Source organism: Lithobates pipiens, unplaced genomic scaffold (genome assembly GCF_037356315.1).
Source record: "Lithobates pipiens isolate NorthernLeopardFrog02 unplaced genomic scaffold, aLitPip1_a1.2 Scaffold_16, whole genome shotgun sequence".
NCBI lineage: Eukaryota > Metazoa > Chordata > Amphibia > Anura > Ranidae > Lithobates > Lithobates pipiens.
In genome coordinates, this window is record NW_027507748.1 from 309,876,444 (window position 1) to 309,903,923 (window position 27,480).

General features: G+C 45.9%; 1 protein-coding gene across 4 annotated transcripts in view; it reads left to right on the top strand.

The window, feature by feature from the left end:
- Positions 1-6,290: 6,290 nt before the first annotated feature.
- Positions 6,291-27,480, top strand: part of LOC143982690 (transcription factor ETV7-like) — a 75,619-nt gene continuing 54,429 nt past the window's right edge. For 2 of the 4 annotated variants that reach the window (XM_077481619.1, XM_077481617.1), the window contains exon 1: positions 6,291-6,610. In XM_077481619.1, the coding sequence (XP_077337745.1) occupies positions 6,563-6,610 (48 nt within the window). In that variant the 5' untranslated portion in view covers positions 6,291-6,562. The remainder of the gene's footprint in view (positions 6,611-27,480) is intronic. The other 2 variants (XM_077481616.1, XM_077481618.1) reach the window with 2 other exon arrangements.

Here is a 27,480-nt window from a genome sequence, read left to right on the forward strand (position 1 = left end):
GAGCTATGCCTCCCACTACAGGTGCTGTGGAAAAACAGTTAAACTGCAGTCCGGCATGGATAGTAAGTGTAGATCTCCAGGGTCCCCGGGGGTGCATACTTAAAGTCCAAACAAAAAGAAGAACGAATCATACATTAGGATCCGTGTCCCAAACCCCTCGATAGCACAGGTCTCCAGTTTCAAGGAGTGATAGGAGACAGCGTCCATGGTCCTCGGAGCCCAGTACACGGGATTAGGTAAAAAGCATGTGGGTACAGTCAGTGCGCCGTGGGGACAGAATCCCACCCGGCATGAGGGGATGCAAGGAGGAACAAAAAAAAAAAACCCCAGATCTAGGTAGAGCCTCCCATCAACAGGGCATCACTGCATCTTACTCGTCTCCCAATCACCCCCTCATACCCCAGCACCGGTTGCAAGCAGTCCAAATGTTTCAATGTGTCCAAACCTCCGCCAGTCGTATATTTCCTGTCCCACCCCAGGTAAAGGGAGAACATGCTCGGTAGGGCCGCCAAGATCCACAGAGTGTATCGTGTAACCGCAACAGACCCTAGGGCTACATGGAGGTTTTCACTACCAGACCGGTGAGGAGCGAGGTACAGGGGGTGATCTCGCAGGGGGGGAGGACATAGTCAGCTAGGCAAAGTCACAAAGGAGGGGAATTAGGATCACATACCATGGTAGGCTCAGCGTGGGAGAGTCTCGGCCCAGTCCGCGGCCTCCCGGGGCGAAGTAAAAAAGATCGTCTTCTCACCATCCTGAACCCGCAATCTGGCCGGGAAAAGCATACTATACTTCACCCCCCGCTGTCGCAGCAGGCTTCTGACATGGTCGAAGGATTTCCGCTGTCGTTGAGTTTCGACCGAATAATCCGGGAATATGAGGATCCTCGCATTCTCAAATTTGAGCTCCCCTTGCAGCCGCGCCGCCTGCAACACAGTGTCCCGGTCGCGATAATGGAGCAACTTAAAGATGAAAGTGCGGGGGGGGGGAGCCCTGGGGGCCCCTGGCCGCCGGCATCCTATGGGCCCGTTCGATGGAAAAGTGCGGGGAGAATTTAGCCCGGGGAAGCAAGGATGGAAGGAGCCCCTCCATAAACGCAACAGGGTCCTGTCCCTCCGCTCCCTCGCGGAGACCAATAACCCGCAAGTTGTTGCGCCGGTTTCGGTTCTCGCCGTCCTCGGCTCTCGCTTCCAGATGTCTGACCTTGATCTTCAGGGCTTGGATGTCGGCATCATGGGTCCTTTGGACGTCCTCCGCTCTGGATACTCGGCGTTCAACCTCCGACACCCGGTCACGAAACTTGTCCATGTCTCGCCTAATCAGGGCCGTCTCGGTCTGTACATGGTCAATCTTCGTAGTGAGGTCAGCCTGACAGGTGGAGATAGCCAGCATCAGAGCATCAAAAGCCTCCGAGCCGGCATGGATAGCGCCGTTCGAGGGGGGGTCCGTCTGTGCCTCCATGTGGTTAACCGCGTGTGCGAGAGGCCGCAGGGCCGAGCGAGCAGAGGCAGGAGTCGTAGCGGGCTTTTTCTGGCTATTCCTTCGGCCACCGGGCATCGCCCAAATCCCCTTCAGGCACTCCGCTGATGGATCACACGATAGGGAGTCTCGTACACCAGGATAATGGCAGGATAAGCAGCCGGAGACGGGAGCTCAGTTAACAAACGTCTGCTCCCAGCGCCATCTTGGACACGCCCCCCTCCCCCCAGTTACTTAAATTTTCATCAGTATGCAGCTGTATGGTGATGCAAAGACATTTAACATCTTTTTTTTTAAAGTTTTTTTATTTATTTAATTAACTTGTGTCCACTTTCTGGTTCCCCAAAGGGTATAAGATCTCCCAAGAGGCACTAATGGTGTAGCCCTAGCCTCACTGATGCCCCCTGGAAAGGCACAGTCATCAGTGCCCTATGGGAGATCTTGCAAAATCTTGCAGTATTGTTGTACACGTAAACAGACAAAGTAATATCCTGAGGCGCATGTACAAGATGAGTAGCATGATATCATTCACTCAATCCCATGCAGCATGGCTACATTGCGAGCTGATCTCAGAAATACATTTTCAAAATGGTGGTTTGGAAGTAGGTGCACAGGTAGCAGAGATGCACAATAAAAAGGTGAGGCGGAAGACATTTATTAAGCCTAATTATTGGTTGTCCTACCAACCTCTGTGGGGTAATCGCTCTACCTCATTTCAGATCTTTGCCTGACCCTCTTGTCTTTTCAGGACCCATCTTATGTGTCTAGATGAAGGATGCACTTCCACTACCTCCAGTTGTCACATACTGCTCGGTTTCAGTTCCAACAACCTCCTATTCTTGAAACAGACCCGAATGAGAGTCTCCGTGCCCAGGACTCTCTTCTGAAGCCACTCTTGTTCCTATATCTGGCTCTCCTCTACGTGGATTATACCAAAATTGACAGCAAGTGGGGACAAGGGAGAAAGGATTTTTCAACATTGGATGGGGAGGACTGTCTTGAAGATTGTCCTAAACTTATTTCATCTAGAGATAAACTGATTCAGACCAAATATCTATGTAGGGTATATTTCAACCCACAATGATTGCATAGAATATTTCACCAACTGTTGCTGACCTGCCCATGCTGTTTGAGGGACCCTGGCACATATCTTCACATGTTTTGGGACTGTCCCAGGTTGACACAATTTTGGACAGAGATATTTGACCTCATCAATGTCCGTCTGCATATGGCCCTTCCTATGTTTTCTGTGTTGGCATTGCTGGGCATTCATGACGATGCACAGACATATCACCATACTAAGTTTTTGGTTTTGTATCTAAAAAGGTTTTGTATGCAAAAAAGGAAAATCTTTGTAAGTGGACTCTTTTATTGCATCTAACGCTACCCTCTACCCAGATTGACAATGCTGTTGTTCAAAAGGTGTCTCCAGCGCTCCTCCCTCCAGATAGGAGACACCATAAAACAGGAAGGGTGTTAAAGGGATTGTAAAGGGAATTTTTTTATTTATTTAAAATAACAAACATGTTATACTTACCTCCACTGTGCAGCTCGTTTTGCACAGAGTGGCCCCGAACCTGCTCTTCTGGGGTCCCTCGGCAGCTGTCTCTGCTTCCTCCCGCAGATGCTTCTCACGTTCATGCGAGCTCCCTCGCATGGTGAGAAGCATCTGCGGGTGCGCTCCCGTGATAGAGCTGGTGGCTATAGCCGCTCGCTGTATCACACGGCCCCGCCCCCCAGCGCTCCGCATCAGTGGATGTGATTGACAGCAGCGCGAGCCAATGGCTGCACTGCTTTCCATCCATCCACTCCAGCCAATCAGCGGCCAGGCTGAACGGTGGAAAGGACGTCGGGGGACGAGCGCGGGACTTTCGAGGGGTCAGGTAAGTAAAACGGGGGGGCTGGGGGCGCAGGCACTGTCAGATGTTTTTTCACCTTAATGCATAGAATGCATTAAGGTGAAAAAACATTTACCTTTACAACCCCTTTAATGACTGGATCACTAGCTGAACAAAAAGAAAGAAAAATGAATACAGTCACTACATTTAAGGATTGGTAAGCTACAATATATGACATTTTGTTTTGGTTTTAATACCACTTTAAAGTGACAGATCAATATAGCATACACTTTGGATTGTGCACCATCATTAGACCTTGTGCTTTGTCATGGGGAGATGTTGAAGATTTGGAGGTGTCTGTATTGTACGAGGTTATGTATAACTACAGAGTGATCTTTTCTGCTCCAAGGCCACTATTAAAGAATATTCTAACTACAGACCGCTACCAGCCTCGATCCCTAGATAATATTTTCAAAAAGGGTATGGTAAATATTGGTTTAAATAAGCTTGGAATAAATATCCAGAAATGAATCTGACCATTCATTTTTCTGCCCTTTCCAGGTTTGTTATCTCAATTTCTCATTCTCGTGAAAATTCTTTGAAAAAGCTTTGTTAACCACTTCAGCTCCGGAAGATTTTACCCCCTTCACGACAAGGACATTTTTGCTATTTGCCACTGCGCTACTTTAATTGATGATTGCGTAGTTAATTCATTAAATAATTAATTCATTAAATCCTCTACGCAAACAAAATTTATATCATTTTTGTTCCACAAATAGAGCATCTTTTGGTGTTATTTGATCACCACTGGGCTTTTCATTTTTTGGCGCTAATAAATGAGAAATGAGCATAAGTTTTGAAAAAAACTCCCAATATTTTCTACTTTCTGTTATAAAACATATCCAATAAAAAAAAAAAATCTTTAAGATTTAATTTCTTCATACATTTAGGTCAAAGTGTATTTTCCTATATGATTTTGGTAAAACAACTTCCCAATAAGTGTATATTGATGGGTTTGTGTGAAAGTTAGAGCATCTACAAACTATGAGATATGTACTGGCATTATTATTATTATTTTTGTTTCTTTAATACTAGTAATGGTGGTGATCAGGGTAATCCGACAATACTCTAGCAGGAAACAGGCAACCTACCACCCCTGTAATAATGGCCCTGTTATTCGTGGCAAGATTCCTGTTCTGTGGGAACTGGCTACCTGCCACTGACATCTCTAGTGACACTAATACAGTGTACGAATTACACTGGCTGGGAAAGGGTTAACATCTGGGGCAATCAATGGGTTAAATGTGTGCCTAACAATGTTTACTATATGTAATGTGTGCTGATTTCACTTAGCAATGTGCCAGTTTTTACTCCCCCCTTTAAGAGGGCTTTGTGTTGTTTACATACAGAGGTCGTATGGGTTTTTTTTTGTTTTTTTTAATAACAAACATGTTATAGTTACCTCTGTGCAGTTCGTTTTGCACAGAGTGGCCCCGATCCTCCTGTTCTGGGGTCCTCTGGCTCTCTCGGCTCCTCCCCGCAATAGCTAACCCTCCCTCTGGGAAGCTCTATCCCAAGGGGGTTAGCTTGTGGGCGCGCTCCCTGTCATACGCGCTTCATCCATAGACACAGCGTGTATGACTTGGTCCCGCCCCCTGGCAGGCTGCGTCATTGGATGTGATTGACAGCAGCACGAGCCAATGGCTGTGCGGCTATCAATCTCTCCTATCTATTCAATCAACGGGCAGACTCTGTGGAGAAGAGGATGCCGGGGGACGCACACAGCAGGTGAATGGGCTCAGGTAAGTAAATGGGGGGGCTCGGGGGGGCCGTCATTGCCAGGAGTTTTTTCACCTTAATGCATAGAATGCATTAAGGTGAAAAAACATGAACCTTTACAACCCCTTTAAGAGTTCCATTTACTGGAAATAAGGGGCCAAGCCCAACCCCTGAAAAACAACCCCACGCCGTAATCCCCCCTCCACCAAATTATTTGGACTGGTGCACAAAGCAGGGTTCACAAAGACATGGATGAGCGAGTTTGGGCTGCAGGAACTTGAGTCCTGACCTCGACCCGATAGAACACCTTTGGGTTAAATCAGAGTGGAGACTGCAAGCCAGGCCTTCTCGTCCAACATCAGCGCCTGACCTCACAAATGCTCTTCTAGAAGAATGGTCAAACATTCCCATAGACACACTCCTAAACTTTGTGGACAGGTTTCCCAGAAGAGTTGAAGCTGTTATAGCTGCAAAGGGTGGGCCAACTCAACCCTATGGAGTAATGGCACGTACACAGTCGGAATTCCGGCCAGAAAAAGACAGATGAGAGCTTTTCATCAGAAAATGCGACCGTGTGTATGCTCCATCGAAATTTAGCTGTCCGAATTTCCGCCAGCCAAAAATTGATAGCAAGTTCTCAATTTTCCTGACGGAAAAGCTTTCTATCAGAAATTCCGATCGTGTGTATGCAATTCCGACACGCCAAAAATCACGCATGTTCAGATTCAGCTACGAGACAGGAGCTATTGGCTACTGACTATTGAACTTCCTTATTCTAGTCGCGTCGTACGTGTTGTACGTCACCGCGTTCTAAACGATCGGAATTTGGTGTGACCGTGTGTAGGCAAGACAGCTTGAGCCGAATTCCATCGCAATTCCGTCGGGAAAACCATCAGAGCTTTTTCCGATGAGAATTCCGATCGTGTGTACGCGGCATTAGACTGGGATGCCATTAAAGTTCATGTACGTGTAAAGGCAGATGTTCCAATACTTTTGGTAATATAATGTACGTTAAAGTGCCCCTGTAGTTATGTCTCTTTTCAGTCTCTATGTAAAAGCTCTGCGTAAAATTGACAGCGCTATGTAAGTACCTGAAATAGGGTCGTAGCAGTCTCTTTTATTACTGATTTATTCTAGGCCACATATCCCTTATTTCCGTCTCTTGCAGTTTTAGCTTGGTCACAGAGTCACTTTCACTTCTAGCAATCCTGCAGCACAAGGAAACATTTACTTTCAGTTTACAGAGACAGCAAACCGTACAGCTTTCTCTATAGACGGGGGTTCAGATCTGTTCCTGCCATCGGATATCCTAAAATAATAGACCGTACAGGAACTTACTAAGCGTTCCTTATTTTATAAGGTTAATTCTCAAATTTCAGTGGCTTATCCAACTTTACTTAAAGACCAGGGAGCAAAGTGACACTGAAAGTCTTTGCTTTCATTTCCTCTGTCGCCTGTGATCGGCTATGGACCTGTCAAAAACAAGCAACTATCCCATTTCTGTCGGCTATAAGGTAAGAAATGCCATGGACTTTATAATGCCCGATATACCATAAAGTACTTGGGTTCGATGGTTCTATAATATGGATTTAATTATATTTATGTCTAGCAAACTGCATTGTCAGCAGGCAGCTCTTCAGTTAATGTGCAAGTTCTTTCCTCCTTTGGGCTAGATACTTTAACTTTAATATGGCTTGCGGAAGGTTTTTTTTTTTGGATGATTTTAGAGGTTGGCAAAAACAATAAGTTATTATGCGACCAAAGAAATGACTAGGCAGATATAAAGACGTATCTGATTTCAGGAAGGAATAGAATTTAGAATTTTCCGCCATGATGTTTACTGAATAGTAAATATGTTTGTCATTAAAGGAATGCTGTACTGAGAGGCTTCCAAAAAGCTTGTTTTCTGGCTTTTTCTGAATGTAATTCTATTGTAACATGTACACAAATCAGGAAGATTAGAGTGACGTAAGAACTCCAAATCTGTTTGCGTGTTCTAGGTCAGTGACTTCCTACTGAAGCCACTCAATTAGGGGTCTCTAAACTTTTACATACAGAGGCCACATTGTATGTTTTACAAATATTCATGAGCCAAAAAAAAAAAATATCAGCTTTATAAAGAGAGCCCAGCAGCGTCCACCTTAGAGTTTTCATTAGAGCTCCCCTTTACATTCAGGAGTGCCCAGCAGAGTTCTTCTGACATTAAAGAGGAAGTAAACCCTTCCAAACAACTTGGACCTATAGGTAAGCCTAGATTAAGGCTTACCTGTAGGTCCAAGCAATATCTCCTAAACCTATATGGTTTAGGAGATATTTGCCCGAAAATGGGCACCGCTGTCTACGGCGCATGCGCCGTAGACAGCGGCGCGCAGGCGCACTAAATGCGGCAAATCCAAGAATGGATTTGCCAAATTTGTCGACTCCCGTGCGCATGCGCGGGAGTGACGTCATCGCGGCTTCGCCGTATGACAGCAACGGAGCTGCGAGGCGCGACTCCCGTGCGCATGCGCGGGAGTGACGTCATCGCGGTTGCGCCGCTGTCATTGGTCGGAGCTGCGAGACGCCACCAGCAAGATGGACGCGGCGGACTACAGGGATCAGCGGCGACTTCGCTGGCTCCTGTGTCAGGTAAGTGACACATAATGAGCTACTATGCGATGCATAGTAGTCCATTATGCTTTACCTTTGCAGGGAAAAAAAGAGGAAGTAAACCCATCAGGGTTTACTTCCTCTTTCAAGAGTGTCAAAACCCCCCTTACATCCAAGAGTACAAAGCAGAATCCCTCCTTACGTTCAGGAATGCCCAGCAAAGTCCTTCTTACAGCCAGGAATGCTTAGGAGAATCCCTTCTTATATCAAGGAGTGATTATCAGGGCCCCCTCTTACATCCACAACTACCCATCAGAGTCCCCCTTATGTTCCAAGAATGCCCAGCAGAGTCCCTATTTACATTCAGGAGTGCCCAGGAGCATCCCTCCTTATATCAAGAGTTGCCCATCTGGGTTCCCCCTTACATCAAGGACTGCCCAGGAGCGTTCCTCCTTATATCAAGAGGTACCAATCTTGGTTCCCCCTTACATCCAGGACTGTTCATCAGAGACCCCCCTTCCATCCAGCACTGCTCATCAGAGCCCCCCCTTAAATCTAGGACTGCCCATCAGATTCCCCTCTTACATCCTGGGTTGCCCATCAGAGTCCCCCCTTCCATCAAGGACTACTCATCAGAGTCCCCCCTTCCATCCAGGTCTGCCCATCAGATTCCCCTCTTATAACCAGGACTGCCCATCAGATTCCCCATCAGAGCCCCCCCTTCCATCCAGGTCTGCCCATCAGATTCCCCTCTTATAACCAGGACTGCCCATCAGATTCCCCCCTTACATCCAGGGTTGCCCATCAGAGCCCCCCCCTTCCATCCAGGACTGCTCACCAGAGTCCCCCCTTATAACCAGGACTGCCCATCAGATCCCCCCTTACATCCAGGGTTACCCAACAGTGCCCAGCAAAGTTTCTCCTTACATCAAGAAGTGCCCAGAAGAGTTCCTATTTCTTGCCAGGGGTGCCCACCAGAGTCCCCCCTTTACATCCATGTGTACCAAAGAAGAGTCCCCCTTTACATTTCAAACAGCAGAAAAGAAGAACAGAAGCTGGGAGGCAAACCAGGTCTGGATGAAGGCAGTCTGGCCTTCCTGTAAATGCTGGCAGTGGGGCAATCATTGGGCACCAGTGGTTCTAGCAACCAAATAGTGGGGGTCCACATCTGGCTGGTATTGAATGCGCCAGTCTCCATACACAGACCAGTGCCTCCACTGCCAACTAACATAAGGATTTGCACAGAAAGTTGCTGCGCTCAGGATTCTTGTAGCGGACAGGGTGTAGCCGTGGACCATAATTTGAAGACTCCTGAACTAGATTGTTATGACAACCAGGGAAACTGCATTTTCTGAAAAATGGCCACTGTCACGTTTCCTAAGTAACAATCTCCTTTAATGCAGCCTCATTGTTAGAGTGGGTCCTCCCTGTGGCAGCTACATCAATACAACACAGTAGTGATGTAATAGACTTTCTAAGCACAAAGATTGGAAAGGTAAACCTTACGTGTTCTTTTTACAGAGTACCGTATATACTCGAGTATAGGCCGACCCGAATATAAGCCGAGGCCCCCAATTTACCCCCAAAAAAACTGGCAAACTTATTGACTCGTGTATAAGCCGAGGGTGAGACATGCCTGTCCATCCCTGTGTGTGTGTCCGTCCATCCCTGTGTGTCCGTCCATCCCTGTGTGTCCGTCCATCCCTGTGTGTCCGTCCATCCATCCCTGTGTGTGTGTGTGTCCATCCATCCATCCATCCCTGTGTGTGTGTGTCTCCATCCATCCATCCATCCATCCCTGTGTGTGTGTGTCTCCATCCATCCATCCCTGTGTGTGTGTGTCTCCATCCATCCATCCATCCATCCATCCATCCGTGTGTGTGTGTGTGTGTGTGTGTGTGTGTGTGTGTGTGTGTCCAGCCTACCTGTGTCCCGAGCCTTTGTCCCGAGCCTCCGTCCCGTGCCTTGCCTCCTTGCCTCCGTCCCGTGCCGTGCCTTGCCGCCGTGCCTTGCCTCCGTCCCGTGTCGTGCCTTGCCTTGCCTCCGTCCCGTCCCGTGCCGTGCCTTGCCTTGCCTCCGTCCCGTGCCCTCTTCGTCGGCGCCTCGGCGGCCATTGTAAAATTCAAAAGCCTCCGCCTTCGCCTGTGATAGGCGGAACACTGAATTTCCCAGCAGCCTGTGTTCCGCCTATCACGGACATCGTATCATCCTCGTCCGTAGTACGAGGATGATACGATGTCCGTGATAGGCGGAACACAGGCTGCTGGGAAATTCAGTGTTCCGCCTATCACAGGCGAAGGCGGAGCCGGAGGCGCGGCTTTTGAATGATAGAATGGCCGCTGTCTGTCTGCTCGACACGCTGATCGAGCGGGCAGACAGCGATGACTCGAGTATAAGCCGAGGGGGGCACTTTCAGCCTCAAAAAAGAGGCTGAAAATCTCGGCTTATACTCGAGTATATACGGTACGTTATTTTTTACACAGTACGATATTTGTTTGCTCTAGCAGCAGGATCTCCTTAGATCAGTGGTCGTCAACCCCCGGGCCACGGCCCACTAGCGGGCCGTAACGTCTTTGCAGCCGGGCCATGGTGGGCTGTAAGGCACCGGTGGATCAGAGAGGAAAGGGGGTGGGCAAATAAGAGAAGCGGGCTGGCGAGCAGAGATGACATCTCTCTCCATCCGCTTAGAATCACCGCTCTTCCACCCTCACAACATACAGAATGTCGGAAGTGCGGCGGGGAGCAGAGAGATGACATAATCTTTCACCGCCCACCCCGCATCTCTGCTCTCCTGCCTGCACTCAAGAAAGACCACTGAACCAGTGTCACCAATGCAGTGACAATCCTCATCTGATGGCACTGGCAGGTGATGTGGCAAGTGGCATTCCTCAACTGGTGGCAGGCAGCATGGCAAGTGGCATTCCTCAACTGGTAGCAGGCAGCGTGGCAAGTGGCATTCCTCATCTGGTGGCAGGCAAGCATGGAAAGTGGCATTCCTCATCTGGTGGCACAGGCAGGTGACGGGACAAGTGGCATTCCTCATCTGGTGGCACAGGCAGGTGACATGGCAAGTGACATTCCTCATCTGGTGGCACAAGCAGGTGATGTGGCAAGTGGCATTCCTCATTTGGTGGCAGTCAGCATGGCAAGTGGCATTCCTCATCTGGTGGCAGGCAAGCGTGGCAAGTGCCATTCCTCATCTGGTGGCAGGCGATATGGAAATTGACACACTCAGGGCTCCCACTGATTCTGCTTTATGGTGAGTTGAACTATTTCATTTATATTACAATGTAATATAAGAAATAATGTGCTTCAATCATTCTGACACCATACCAGCCATGGTGCTGTGATGATTGAAGTGCCAGCAGCAGAACACCAGCTATTGCCCGCAAAATTCGCTTACAGCGGGAGATTAGTTATCCGACACACCCTGGAGGGTCGGATTCCAGTGTTTCCCATAGCTTTCTAAGCACAAAGTTTGGAAAGGTAAACCTTACGTGTTCTTTTTACAAAGTACGTTATTTTTTACACAGTACGATATTTGTTTGCTCTAGCAGCAGGATCTCCTTAGATCAGTGGTCGTCAACCCCCGGGCCGCGGCCCACTAGCGGGCCGTAACATCTTTGCAGCCGGGCCATGGTGGGCTGTAAGGCACCGGTGGATCAGAGAGGAAAGGGGGTGGGCAAATAAGAGAAGCGGGCTGGCGAGCAGAGATGACATCTCTCTCCATCCGCTTAGCATCACCGCTCTTCCGCCCTCACAACATACAGAATGTCGCAAGCACGGCGGGGAGCAGAGCGATGACATCATCTTTCACCACCCACCCCGCATCTCTGCTCTCTTGTCTGCACTCAAGAAAGACCACTGAACCAGTGTCACCAATGCAGTGACAATCCTCATCTGATGGCACTGGCAGGTGATGTGGCAAGTGGCATTCCTCAACTGGTGGCAGCCAGCGTGGCAAGTGGCATTCCTCAACTGGTGACAGGCAGCGTGGCAAGTGGCATTCCTCGTCTGGTGGCAGGCAAGCATGGAAAGTGGCATTCCTCATCTGGTGGCACAGGCAGGTGATGTGGCAAGTGGCATTCCTCATCTGGTGGCAGGCAAGCGTGGTAAGTGGCATTCCTCATCTGGTGACACAGGCAGGTGACGTGGAAAGTGGCATTCCTCATCTGGTGGCACAGGCAGGGGACATGGCAAATGGCATTCCTCATCTGGTGGCAGGCAGCATGGAAAGTGGCATTCCTCAACTGGTGGCAGGCAGCGTGGCAAGTGGCATTCCTCATCTGGTGGCAGGTAAGTCTGACAAGTGGCATTCCTCATCTGGTGGCAGGCAAGCCTGGCAAGTGGCATTCCTCATCTGGTGGCAGGCAGCGTGACAAGTGGCATTCCTCATCTGGTGGCAGGCCGCAGGGCAAGTGGTATTTCTCATCTGGTGGCAGGCAAGCATGGAAAGTGGCATTCCTCATCTGGTGGCACAGGCAGGTGACGGGACAAGTGGCATTCCTCATCTGGTGGCACAGGCAGGTGACATGGCAAGTGACATTCATCATCTGGTGGCACAGGCAGGTGATGTGGCAAGTGGCATTCCTCATTTTGTGGCAGGCAGCATGGCAAGTGGCATTCCTCATCTGGTGGCAGGCAAGTGTCATTCCTCATCTGTTGGCAGGCGATATGGAAATTGACACACTCAGGGCTCCCACTGATTCTGCTTTATGGTGAGTTGAACTATTTCATTTATATTACAATGTAATATAAGAAATAATGCGCTTCAATCATTCTGACACCATACCAGCCATGGTGCTGTGATGATTGAAGTACCAGCAGCAGAACACCAGCTATTGCCGCAAAATTCGCTTACACCCCCCCCCCCCCCTGTGCGTACCCCCCCCCCCCCCTCGCCGGACCTTGGCACAATTTTCTTCCACACAGCTGGTCCCCGGGTGCCAAAAAGGTTGGGGACCACTGCCTTAGATGATAGAAAAAAGAGGAAATACAAGTTGTGGTTAATCAGAAGATCTCTGTAAATTCTGATGATCTGCCCCTGCTTGTTCCAATTACTACATAACGAAGATGCCTGGTCTTTTCATTGCAATTTTTAATGGAGCGCTAAAATTATTAGTTTCCTTTTCTCTAGTCTAAATGCTTAGTAATGAACACTTTCTAGCTGGAGAACAATTCCCATTAAACCTGAGAGCTACTCCATCATCATTCATGAATTTATTGTACATGTTCATTGTGTGTGGCACTCATAGTGTACAATGTATGGCAACTAGTGTAAAGTAAAAACTGAATTAATAAGAAGACCTTATCAGCCTCTAGCATGTGATCTAGCTAAGCCTGAACACTCATATTTTTTTTATGTCCGTACTTCAGACTAGCTAAATTATAAATTGACTCTGAAGACTGACCTACGCAGTAATCTTGCAATAAGAGAAAATGGTGCCTCCTGGTGGCAAAATAAAAATTGGGCGCGTGCCAATATTACATGGAATACGTTAAAGCCAAATAGAGGATAGTTCCATCACCTGGGAAATCAATGCAAATGCAGCATAAGCTGGAATCTCCTATATATACAGTATATGAATAAGGTCCTTCATTTTGAATAAGAAGCAGTTAGTTATTTTTAACTTTAAAGGAAATCAGAATATCTGGTTTGTCATTAGGAAACTGAAACAAGGAAACAAGGAAGATCCCCTTCTGACTTAAGGTTCCTGAAAAAAATGAAAACATACTACACATTTTAAATAAAACTAGCCTTACTGGGACCTGGTATTTGCTATGCCTATTACCAAAGAAAATCAATACTGCAAGTGTTCTTAGAACACTAACACAGACGTTGCTTATCCCCCCCCCCCCCCCCCCCCCCGAATAAAAAATATAAATTTAAACCAAAAATACCAATAAAGCATTGGGTGGAAGAAAATCCAACCTGAAATCATGGTTTCCAGTGCTTGCTTAGATGATGGTGATATCACATTCTGGGAAAGCGAAGGACCTAAAATCCTGCAAGAATACATTCCTACACTGTACAGGAGCATATTTTCATAGGATTTGGGAATCAACCTTGCCTAGTCAAGCACACTAGAAGCTAAGGAGTAAGGTGAGGTGTTTTCTTATTTTTTGTATTTTTTGGGGGGCTTAAAGTGATTGTAAACTCTTGTTTAAAAAAAAAAGAAAACAATAATAATAACAAACATGTTATACTTACCTCCTCTTTGCATGCAGTTGGTTTTGCGTAGAGTGGCCTGGATCCTCCCCTTCTCGGGTCCCTTTGCATGGCTCCTCCCTCCTGTCGAGTGCCCCCACAGCAAGCAGCTTGCTATGGAGGCACCCGAGCTGAGTCACAGCTCCCTGTGTCCATTCAGACATGGAGCCCTGCCCTCCAGCCCCCTCTCTCTTCTGATTGGCTAACTGATTTTGATTGACAGCCGCGGGAGCCAATGGCACCACTGCTGTGTCTCAATGGCAATCAGGAGGAGAGTCCCGGATGGCTAAGACACTCGTGGACATCGCTGGAAAGAGATGGGGCTCAGGTAAGTAATTAGGGGGTGCTGGGGTAACTGCTACACACAGAAGGTTTTTTATCTTAATGCATAGAATGCATTAAGATAAAAAAACCTTCTGCCTTTACAATTCCTTTAACCATTTACGGACTGCCGCACGCTGATATACGTCCTAAGTTTGAAGAGGAATATCGTTGTTATGGCCGGTGCTCTGCAGGCGCTTCGGTGGCCCTGCAATTTGATTTAAATGGGCAGGGGAGCTTTAGGAGCAGTGTATACACCAGTCCTAAAGCACCTCAAAGAAGCTGCTTGCTGGACTTTTTTTGACGTCCTGCCAGCGCAGCGCCCCAGTGTGAAAGCACTCGGGCTTTTCACACTGGGATTGCAGATGATGCATTTTTCAGGCGCTATTTTTAGAGCTAAATTGCCTGAAAAATGCCTCCAGTGTGAAAGGGGTCTAAGAAATATCTGTGAAACTCACTGTCATGCCAGACAGGAATATAAAGGAGTTGGTAAAAATGGTATCTGACTTCAAGGAGCCAAGGATTCTTGAATTTCTTGTTTAGAGAAGAAACAGTGCAATAAAACATTTACAGAAAAAAAAGATGAAAAAGAATATAGACAATAAGCAACTGAAAAAGCAAAAGCAACAGAAAAAGCGAGTTCAAAAGGTAAAAAGTACATTGTTTTCTTGGATTTTTGGTTTTCTTGGATTTTTGGTTCCTGTGCAGTGTCCAGTTGGCTTCAGGAGTAGTCCAGTCTGGTGTATCAGAGTCACTGGCCCTCATTAATGACCCTCAGCAATTGTGTATAGTTTCATAGGAAAATTGAGAGCTGTTTGCTGCCAATTGCTTTAGTGGGTGTCACTGGCCAAACCTCACTCAAAAGGTTTGAGTGAGTGAGTGGAAGGGTTTGATGTAGGAGTGCTGAAGTGTTTATGATATTTTAGCAGTCACTCCCTTAGTGCCAGTTTTGCTAACTGCATCAATATTTCCCCATGACCACATCTTATAGTCTGATAACCAACATATTATTATTGAATAGAATACAATTACAATTTAGATATTAGCCATGGTATTGATCTCGTGACTATTCTCCTTGGGAAATGTAATGTTTCCCAGCATCTTTCTGCACCTTGTAATATTGTGATGTTTGGTATCTAACTGATTATTATTTTCCTATACAATCAGCTAGATGCTTGTCTTGAATGTAATTTAATAGTAACCAGGATTCGTGCAGCGTTTGAGGCCTGGAAGTTTAAGCGAGGGCCCGTGATGTAGAGCCAGGTTCCAAAAGTGTATTGCTTCAAAATGATTTTATGACAGCCAATGATGAATCTCTGGTTTAATGGCACTTTACGAAACCTATTAACACTCTGGCTTGTCAGACTAGTGCTGTTTAAAATGAGCTTACCTGGAATTATTTAAAGTATTTGCAGTACCTAAGTAGTGTTTATGAACCCCAACCTGATCTGCTTGAGTTGGTTATTTTCTAGGGTGGGGAGGTTCAATCTTGTCATTGGCTTTCTAAATTTTGCTGGCCCTTTTGCCACACAAATATCAGGTTTGTATCTGAATGTTTTGTGGCAGACTTGTACATTTTTGAGAAATGAGGAAGGCACTATATGAATCTCCATTCTTCTCACCTAGTTTGTGATTCATTATCGTCACAGGTGTCACCTTTTTGCCACCAGTCTTCTGACTGGCCAATAATTTAGCAGAAACATATTTATCAGAGTTTTTCAGCTCAGGGCACTCTGCTCTCATGTTTTTAACATGTTCATTAAGCATCTATGCCATTGAAGAGTCTGATTTGGTTCCTAGTGTTGCCCCTTCCATTCCCGGGATAAACGCTGCTATGCAAGGCATGATAGAGGCTAATATCAAGACAGATTCAGGTACTTTACAGAGTTACTGCCATTTTGCATTGCATGAGCAATGTGACAATGTCTATTTAATATACAACTGCAAAGGGCATCCCCCAACCCCACATATACACCCTAGTTGTGCACCTTCAAAGCTTGTTGCTCCTCTGCAGCCATCAATAATTCCCAGAATGGTAATGAGAGAGCATATACAGTAACCTGCCCCCCTGTGATAGTGCCTGGACATAACGGCCCAATCAAGATTGCAGATACAGCCAATTTTAGCAGCTGGATGTGGAGGAGCATGGAACTGTGAGGAAGTTCCCTCTGTCCTGAATTGGCAAGATGACAGTGTCTCTTTATGAAGCAATTTTTCATTCCTAAAAATATAGACAGCCCCTAAAGTAAGTTTTTTTCATTTTGAATAGAATAAGGAATGGTTACAAAACGCTGTCATGTCATGTCATATGTGTCCCATTCAAGAGATTTTCCTTCACTTCCTGTCCTGTAGACAAAAAGTGAGAGGAAGTCTTTCCAAGAAGTAGAGGATGCCTATCCAAATTCTATTCTTATGCCAGCCGTGCATGGAAAAAATGTATTTCCTGCAACCATTGGTTTCCTGCTGAACCGGCAAAGATTTGAACCATATATGGCCGGCCTGGGACGGTTATCACAGGAAACAATTGTCCCTATTAAAAGATTTTCACTCTATTGGGGTTATGGTAATGACTTAAAAGCCCAACAAGTTCCGATCAAGTTTTATGGCTTGAGGGTATATAGACAAATATCTTAGGAATGCGTGTCACAGAGCAAAAGCTCTTAAACATGAAGAGAGTTATGTTTATGTCTAAACTTGTGACACCTTCATGCTCTATCACGAATAGCAACAAATATCACACTTTTCAATAGGACATCAATTTTTCCGGAGTCATTTTTGTAATAATTGACAATTATTCTGTCATTATTCTCTCAAACTAAGTGTACCAAATACGTGCGGGTCTGTTCAACTTGTAAATATGTACATATTGGGAAATAGATTGATTTACTGCATGGGATAACTTTGACTTCCTTACACGTTCATTTAAAATGCGAATTTCAGAGCACGTCATGAACTTTTCCTCACAAAATCTCTGCTCACCTATAGCTTGCCATGCTTTATACAAATATAATGATGATATGGAATCCTCCCTTTCCAGGATTCTGAATCAGATCTATAGGCGTGAAAGAGGAGAATAATTTGATAAAGACCTATTCAGATCGCAGAGTAGGTGGATTCATACATTAAGGGTCCATACTCACCCCCCAGCCTAAATTATTTCACCTCTTTTCTGGATTCCTAGGGACTTTTGGAATGAGCAGAGGGGGAGTTTATTGTATGTCTTTAAGTTGTTGGAAGAAATTCAATTTCAGTAAGTTTTTTTTTGTTTTTGTTTTCTCTATTAATGCAATGCTGTGATATTGCTTTGAATTAAAATGACTGTGCCCTGATAGGGACATAGGTGGCTTTTGTGTGAATTCTTAATTTGGTGTGTTTTCTTCTTGTCCTGGCCATCTATGTGATGCATGTGTAGTGCATACATTTTGACATCAATGTGTGTTGCAGTGTCATGTGTGTTGTACGCCAGTGCAGCCTGCCAATGTCCCTGATCACTAGTCACTCCAGTACAGTGAATGAATGAATGAATGAAATACTTGTATAGCGCACAATGCGAACTGAATCGTCTCTAGGCAGTGTCTTGATATGATATCATTGAAGTCTGCCACACTGTCCCTGATCGCTAGCCACCCCAGTGTAAGCCAACAACAGCATTCCTGATTACCGCTACACCAGTCCCTGTATCACAAGACCAGTGCAGCCAGCAACAGTTGCCAGCAACTGGTGACAATGTTCCTGATTGCCACCAGACCAGTGTAAGCCAGCAACAGTGTTCCTAATCACTGCCACACCAACATAGTGTCACCAGAGCAGTGTAATCCAGAAACAGTGTTCCTAATCACTGCCACACCATCACAGTGTCACCAAAGCAGTGTAATCCAGAAACAGTGTTCCTAATCACTGCCACACCATCACAGTGTCACCAAAGCAGTGTAATCCAGAAACAGTGTTCCTAATCACTGCCACACCATCACAGTGTCACCAGAGCAGTGTAATCCAGAAACAGTGTTCCTAATCACTGCCACACCATCACAGTGTCACCAAAGCAGTGTAATCCAGAAACAGTGTTCCTAATCACTGCCACACCAACACAGTGTCACCAGAGCAGTGTAATCCAGAAACAGTGTTCCTAATCACTGCCACACCAACACAGTGTCACCAAAGCAGTGTAATCCAGAAACAGTGTTCCTAATCACTGCCACACCATCACAGTGTCACCAGAGCAGTGTAATCCAGAAACAGTGTTCCTAATCACTGCCACACCAACACAGTGTCACCAGAGCAGTGTAATCCAGAAACAGTGTTCCTAATCACTGCCACACCAACACAGTGTCACCAAAGCAGTGTAATCCAGAAACAGTGTTCCTAATCACTGCCACACCATCACAGTGTCACCAGAGCAGTGTAATCCAGAAACAGTGTTCCTAATCACTGCCACACCATCACAGTGTCACCAAAGCAGTGTAATCCAGAAACAGTGTTCCTAATCACTGCCACACCAACACAGTGTCACCAGAGCAGTGTAATCCAGAAACAGTGTTCCTAATCACTGCCACACCAACACAGTGTCACCAGCGCAGTGTAATCCAGAAACAGTGTTCCTAATCACTGCCACACCATCACAGTGTCACCAAAGCAGTGTAATCCAGAAACAGTGTTCCTAATCACTGCCACACCAACACAGTGTCACCAGAGCAGTGTAATCCAGAAACAGTGTTCCTAATCACTGCCACACCAACACAGTGTCACCAGCGCAGTGTAATCCAGAAACAGTGTTCCTAATCACTGCCACACCATCACAGTGTCACCAAAGCAGTGTAATCCAGAAACAGTGTTCCTAATCACTGCCACACCAACACAGTGTCACCAGAGCAGTGTAATCCAGAAACAGTGTTCCTAATCACTGCCACACCAACACAGTGTCACCAAAGCAGTGTAATCCAGAAACAGTGTTCCTAATCACTGCCACACCAATACAGTGTTACCAGACCAGTCCACACCAGAAACAGTGTTCCTGATCACCATTACACCATTCCTGGTGTCTCCAGATCAGTGCAATAAGCAAACAGTGTTCTTGGTCTCTGCCACATAAGTCTCAGTGTCACCAGATCAGTGTAAACAGTAAGAGTGTTCCAGATTGCTGCCACATAAATCCCAGTGTCAACATACCAGTGTGAGCCAGAAACAGTGTCTCTGATTATTGCCACACCAGTCCCAAGTATCACCAGACTAGCATAAGCCACCAACATTGTTCCAGATCGCCCACACACCAGTCCCAGTGCCACCAGACCAGTGCAGCCAACCACAGTGTTCCTGATCACTGCCACACCAATCCCATTGTCACCAGACCAGTGTAAGCCAGCAACCTTCACATTCCTGTTTACTGCTACACCAGTTCCTGTGTTACAAGATCAGTACTGCCGGCTCTGTGTCGAATACTGTCCCCTGTCAGATAGTGTCCACCCTGTACTGTGCTAGCACAGTACAGAGGACAAGGATATGCCGAAGATCTCCGAAGATGAACGGCGCCTGCACACTGAGTCCAGGTTCAAGCCCCACCATCCAAGTGGACATAGAGTTAGAATACAAAATTGGCAAGCGAAGCGAGTCTGTGCCCGAAGCGTGGCCCTGTTACTAAGTGCTACCATATGTCCACTTGCATGGTGGGGCTTGAACCTGGACTCAGGGCAGAAGGTACTAGCAAGTGCGCAGGCACCGTTCATCGGAGTCTCCGTGTCTCCTCTGTACTGCACAAGCGCTGCGCCTGTGCAGTATGGGGCGGACACTATCCGACGGGGGGACAGTTTTTGGCAGAACACCGGCAACAATTGCTGACTACACTTGTCTGGTGACAATAGTATTCCTGATCACCACCAGACTAGTGTAAGCGAGCAATAGTGTTCCTAATTACCAGTACATCAGTACAGTGTCACCAGACCGGTGTAAGCCAGAAACAGTGTTCTTGGTCACTCTCACATTAGTCCCATTGTCACTAGATCAGTGCAACCAGGAACAGTTTTCCTGATTGCCACCACACCAGTCCCAGTGGTCTTACATACAGTGCATCTGGAAAGTATTAACATTGCTTCACTTTTTCCACATTTTGTTATGTTACAGCCTTATTCCAAAATGGATTAAATTGATTATTTTCCTCAAAATTCTACCCCATAATGGCAACATAAAAGAAGTTTGGTTAAAATCTTTGCAAATGTATTAAAAATAAAAACGAAAAAAAAAAAAAATCACACATACATAAGTATTCACAGCCTTAGGCATTACATAAAAATAGAGATCTGGTGCATCTTGATTCCACTGATCAGCCTTGAGATTTTTCTACAACTTGATTGGAGTCCACCTGTGGTAAATTCAGTTGATTGGACATGATTTGGAAAGGCACACACCTGTCTATATAAGGTGCCACAGTTAACAGTGCATGTCAGAGTGCAAACCAAGCCATGAAGTCCAAGGAATTGACTGTACACCTCCGAGACAGGATTGTATCGAGGCACAAATCTGGAGAAGGGTACAGAAAATGTTTTGCAGCATTAAAGGTCCGAATGAGCACAGTGGCCTCCATCATCCATAAATAGAAGATGTTTGGGCTGCCTCCCATGGAGGGGGGTTGCTGGAGAAGGGCTTCCCCTCCTGGGACGAAATTGGGCATAGGACACTTTATGCAGTAGTCAGTTTTTGATACCATCCCCTGCTTTCACTATGTTATGTGTTATTTGTGAAGGATATATTTTCTTGTTTACCCAAAATCTAATAAACATATTTAAACAGAAATAGAAGAAGTTTGGAACCACCAGGATTCTTCTTAGAGCGGTACGCCTGGCCAAACTGAGCGATTGGGGGAGAAGGGCCTTGGTCAGGGAGCAGGCCAAGAACCCTACAGTCACTCTGACAGAGCTCCAGTGTTTCTCTGCGGAGAGAGGAGAACCTTCTAGAAGAACAACCATCCCTGCAGCATTCCACCAATCAGGCCTGTATGGTAGAGTGGCCAGACAGAAGCCACCCCTCTGTAAAAGGCACATGACAGTCCACCTGGGGTTTGCCAAAGGCACCTGAAGGACTCTCAGACCATGAGAAACAAAATTCTCTGGTCTGATTAAACAAAGACTGAACTCCTTGGTCTGAATGGCAAGCGTCATGTCTGGAGGAAACCAGGCACTGCTCATTACCTGGCCAATACCATCCCTAAAGTAAAGCATGGTGGGGGCAGCATCATGCTGTAGGGATGTTTTTTGGTGTCAGGAACTGGGAGACTAGTCAGGATCGAGGGAAAGATGAATGCAGCAATGTACAGAGACATCTTTGATGAAAACTTACTCCAGAGTGCTATGGACCTCAGACTGGGGCAAAGGTTCATCTTTCAACAGGACAAGGACTCTAAGCACACAGCCAAGATAACAAAGGAGTGGCTACGGGACAACCCTGTGAATGCCCTTGGGTGGCCCAGCCAGAGCCCAGACTTGGACCCAATTGAACATCTCTGGAGAAATCTGAAAATGGCTGTTCATGACGCTCCCCATCCAACCTGATGGAGCTTGAGAGTTCCTGCAAAGAAAAATGAGAGAAACTGCGAAAAAATAGGTGTGCCAAGCTTGTAGCATCATGCTCAAAAATACTTGAGGCTGTTATTGGTGCCAAAGGTGCTTCAACAAAGCATTGAGCAAAGACTGTGAATACTTATTACGTTTTTTATTTTTAATACATTTGCAAAGATTTCAAACAAACTTAATTTAACGTTGTTTGTAGAATTTTGAGGAAAATAATGAATTTAATACATTTTGGAATAAGGCTATAACATAACAAAATGTGGAAAAAGTGAAGTGCTGTGAATACTTTCAGTTGCACTGTGCTAGTGTAAACAAGAAACACTGCTGCCACACCAGTCCCAAGTGTCACCAGACTAGTGAAAGCCAGCAACAGTGTTCCTGATCACCACCACACTAATCTCTGTGTCACCAGGCAAGTGCAGCCAGCCACAGTATTCCTGCTTGCCACCATACCAGTGCCAGTAACCCAGACTAGTGTAGTCAGGCCAGCAATAGTGTTACCAATTGCTGCCACACCAGTTAAAATGTCACCAGACTAGTGCAGCCAGCAACAGTGTTCCTGATTGCTGCCACATCAGTCTCAGTGTCACCAGACCAGTGTAAGCCAGCAACAGTCTCTAGCTGCGACTGGTGTGGCTGATCACTAGTCACACCAGTCGCAGTGTCACCAGACCAGTGTAAGTCAGCAGCAGTGATCAGCACTACACCAGTGCCAGTATCGTGACCAGTATATAAGATAAAAATAGCTTCCTTAAGTCTGAGCCATTCCTTGCTTGGGAAAAAGACTTGGGGCAAGACTTTAGCCCTTATGAATGTGAACAACCCATTTCCTCTATTTACAAGTCCACCAAAAGTGCTAACTTTTGGGAACTAATGCATGAGCTTACCTTGCGCTGGTATTTGACCCCATATAAATTATCTAGATTCCATCCACATTCATCTAATCTTTGTTGGAGGTAGTGTGGACAAGTTGGTATGCTTTACCATACTCTATGGGTATGTCAGAAAATTATCTACATTTTGGCTCTCCATTTTCAGAACCATCTCAGAAATTATTGCTATCCCTGTACAATTATCTTCTAGTCTAGCGCTATTGAACTTAGACATAGATGTTTTTCCCCATCATATCGGAGTAGTGGTAATTAATATCTCCCTGGCCGCTAGACTAGTATTAATGAGACACTAGAAATCACAAATACTTTCCTCTCTACCTGAAGTAATTGTCATTTTTCATGTTTTGTTGCCTCACAACCTGGAATTAACATGGATTGTTTGAGGATTTGCATCTTTTAATTTACAGAACATGCACACAGCTTTGAAGATGTTTTTTTTTTATTGTGAAGCAAACAACAAATAGGACAAAATAACAGAAAACGTCAATCTGCATAACTATTCACCCCCCTTAAGTCAATACATTGTAGAGCCACCTTTTGCGCTATCACAGCTCCAAGTCGCTTTGGATAAGTCTCTATGAGCTTGCCACATCTTACCACTGGGATTTTTGCCTATTCCTCCCTGAAAAACTGCTCCAGCTCCTTCAAGTTCGATGGCTTGCACTTGTGAACAGCAATCTTAAGTCTGACCACAAGTTTTCTATTGTATTGAGGTCTGGGCTTTGACTAGGCCATTCCAACACATTTACATGTTTCCCATTAAACCACTCAAGTGTTGCTTTAGCAGTGTGTTTTGGGTCATTATCCTGCTGATAGGTGAACCAGCGATCTAGCCTCAAATCACACACAGAGTGGTACAGGTTTTGCTCATGAATATCCCTGTATTTATCACCATCCATCTTTCCCTCAACTCCAACCAGTTTCCCAGTCCCGACTGCTGAAAAACATCCCCACAGCATGATATTGCCCCCACCATGTTTCACTGTGAGGATGGTGTTCTTTGGGTGTTGTGATGTGTTGGGTTTGCGCCAGACATATCGTTATCTTTGATGGCCAAAAAGTTCTATGCCATTTGGTCAATGATATATTGGGTATAGTTACTTGGTATACTTTTAGTGGGATAGGAAAGCTGATAGATTGGTCTGGTCAGGCTGTGCTTTGGAGGTAAGGACTAGTTTTATCTTACACACAGTGGATTGCCTTTATTCTGCTTACTGCGTTTACACCATTTAGACTTTTAACAGACTGTTCATGCAACTGTATTATTCAGTACGGTTTATTATATAAGTTTGATATATGATCACTGCACCTTTTTAATTCACAAATGAAATATGTTGGAGGGTCTACTTTGCAAAACATGGTCATTTTATGAGTGTTTCTCCTGTCCTGGAACTCCAAGGAATGTGATAGATAGCCAGGAAATCAGATGCATTATTTATGTCCCTTGAAAGCCTTAAGGTGCTCTTTGAATTTTGGGCCCCTCTACGCCTCTAGGCAGTAACAAAGTTACATATAGTTACAGGTTGAAAAAAAGTAATTATAGTAAAAAAGTAGCTATAGTTATAGGTTGAAAAAAAGGCACAAGTCTATCCAGTTCAACCATAAAAAATAAATAGAATAAAAAATATCATACAATCCCATACACCTAATCCTATACCCACAGTTGATCCAGAGGAAGGCGAAAAAAAACCTCCAGAAAAGCAGGATCCAATTTGCTACAGCAAGGGAAAAAATTCCTTCCTGATCTCAGAGAGGCAATTGGATTTTCCTTGGATCAACTTTACCTATAAATGTCAGTATCCAGTTATATTATGTACATTTGGAAAGAATCCAGGCCTTTCTTAAAGCAATCTACTGAGCTGGCCAGAACCACCTCTGGAGGGAGTCTATTCCACATTTTCACAGCTCTTACTGTGAAGAAATATTTTTCCGTATTTGGAGATGAAAACTCTTTTCCTTAAGTCTAATACCCATCCCAAGTGTTACAGACAGTTCAAATGGTGCCCTTGAGGCATATTACTGTTAGGAATGCCAAGTTGTCTTCCACCCATGTCAGAATATGTAAGGTCAAGGTTAGAAGACACTTGCTTCTTGTGCCCCCTTGCCTTGAGATGTATGCCACCACCATGGCGTTGGCTCACAACACCTGGATGTGTTGGTCCCTGATAATCTCTTTAAAGGCCCACCGTCCCAGAGTAATGGCCCTTAGTTCCTTCCAGTTGGAGGACCTTCTGGATTCCTCCACTGTCCAGGACCCTTGGGCCATCCTGTTCTCCAGATGTGCCCCCCACCCCCAGGAGCTTGCATCTTTTGTTAAAGCTTTTGCTTCGGGAAAGGTCCAGAACAGACCCTTGTTCAAAATTCGCTTGCCTCCTCCACCACCATAATTTCCTCTTGACTGGAGAGGGAATCCTGATTTGTTTCTCCAGAGACTCTCCGTATGCTCAGTTCTGTAGAATCACCTGCTGGAGGTCTCTCAAATGGTGACGGGCCCACTGAACAGCTGAGATTGAGGCTGTGAGAAGCCCCAGCGTGGACATGGCTACACAAACTGTCACAGATAAATGTATTTGTACTTTCCTTACTGCAGGATGCACCTTTATCCTCTGGGAAGGAAAATTCTTTCCTGTACTGAGTCAATGGTATACCCCAGGAAAATGATGCTCTGAGAGGGAATTAGGTTTGATTTTTCCTTGCTCAGACTCCAGCCCAAATTTTCTAAATGGCTCTGCGCCCTCCTCAAATCCCTGTTCAGTAAGTCCCATGAGCTGGCAAATAAAAGGAGGTCGTCCAGATAAGGTACCACCAGACCCCTTCCAGCCTGAGCGGTGCCAAAGCTTCTGCCATAATCTTTGTGAAGATTCTTGGGGAAGAGGAGAGACCAAACGGCCCTGAACTGAAAGCGAGACACTATCCCCCCTGCTCTGATCACCAAATACAGATACCTCTGCGATGCTGGAGCTATGGGTACGTGTATAATACATGTCTCTGTAATCTATCGAGGCTAGAAACACACCGGAATTTTTTGTATCGGATGGACTTATTCAAGATCTTTCAATTCAGTATCAACCTGAACATTCCAGATGTCTTGTTTACTAGACAAACATGTGAATAGCACCCTAGTCCTTCCTCTTCCCTGGGCACTGGGGTGGATTACCTTCTATTGGAGGAACTCCTCCAAGAGTGCTGTCATCACCACAGATTTTTCTTGATCTTTGGGGGCCTGCGTCACATAGAACCGAGATGGTGGGTTCTCTGAGAGCTCCAGCGCGTAGCCTTCTGAGACAATTTTGGCGACAAACGGGGCTGGATGTTGCCCCCTCCCACTGTGGGAAAAAAGTACTGCAGCCTTCCTCCCACAGTCGGGAGACATCCACTGGGTTTTTGCAGGTTGACTGGGGGGGACAAAACAACACCCCAGTCCTCCCCAAACCCTTTGGGACCGCCATAGTTTCTTCTGTCCTGTTTCCTTTGCGTCTTGGGTCTGGTGAAAAGGACAAAAAAAAATTTAGTTTGCGGTGTGACCTTCTTTTTGGCTGGAAAGGCTTTTTTCTTATCCACTGTTCTGTCCAGGACAGCGTCAACGTCAAGGCCAAATACCAGATCCCCTTCAAAGAGTACGCCACACAGCTTTGATTTGGATGCTGAATCGCCCGACCAAGTTTTTTTTACCAATGAAGCTCTTCTAGCTGAATTAATCAAAGCTGAAGATCTTGTGGACATCCTCACTGACTCAGCCGAGATATCTGCCATATAACCTACTGCCTTTTGTAGGACTGGCAGAGTATCCAGCAAATCTTTGTGAGAGGTCCCAGCTTCAATATGGCCTTTTAGTTGTTCCCACCAGTATTCTAAATTCCTGGCTATCACTGTTGATGCCATTTGCTGGTTTGAGATTGGTTAGCATAGAATCCCAAGCCTTCTTTAACAAAGAATCAGCCCCCTTGTCCATAGTGTCCTTCAAGACACCCATGTCCTCAAAAGCTAAGTCGGTGTTATGCAATATTTGCTGCATCAAGTTTAGGTCTCCTATTCCAAACTTGTGTGCTATCTTCATCAAAAGGAAATCTCCTTTTAAGAGACCTGGAGAAAAATGGGGCCCTCTCTGGGTCCTTCCACACCCTCTTTACAGCCTCTGTTAACACCTTTGCAGTGGGAACGCCCAATGCTTGACCTCATCCATACCCTGATACATTGCAGCCCCACACTCTACCCACGCCCCCCCCCCCCCGGTCTATCAGCACGGGACCCTTCACCACCTTTGCCCTCACCAAACATGATAAAGGGGAAGGCACCTGAACACCCCTCACCTTTCGGGGGGGGGGGGGGGGGGGGTGTTGGGCTGGCCAAGAAGACACAAAACAAAAAACAAACAAAAAAAACACCAGGTATACCTCCCATCCTTCTCCACCTGGAGAAAGTGCAGCACACCCCTGGTCCCCTGCAGCACTTCCACCATGGCTGGAGGAAACACTACAACTGAGGCCATGGTGGAAGTGTCCAAAGAAATGACTGCAGTGTTTCCTGGGAAGTGGGTGGAGCTGATCTCTCTCCAGGTGCTGTCCTGAAAGTAAGAAAATTAAAATTTTATTTACTTTCATAAAACTCACCATGCTTCTTACTAAATTGCTAGGAGTGTCTAATTTTGGTGCTGTTTGTACTGGTTGTTAACACATTCCAAATATACCAGTTTATAGAGATTATTCTACATAGACTAAATCATATAACTTTATTTTTTCACACCCTCCTCCTCTTCACTGCCACATTTTCCACTTTTGGGGGGAGGGGGGTACCTGGTTTGACAGCAGCAATCTTCG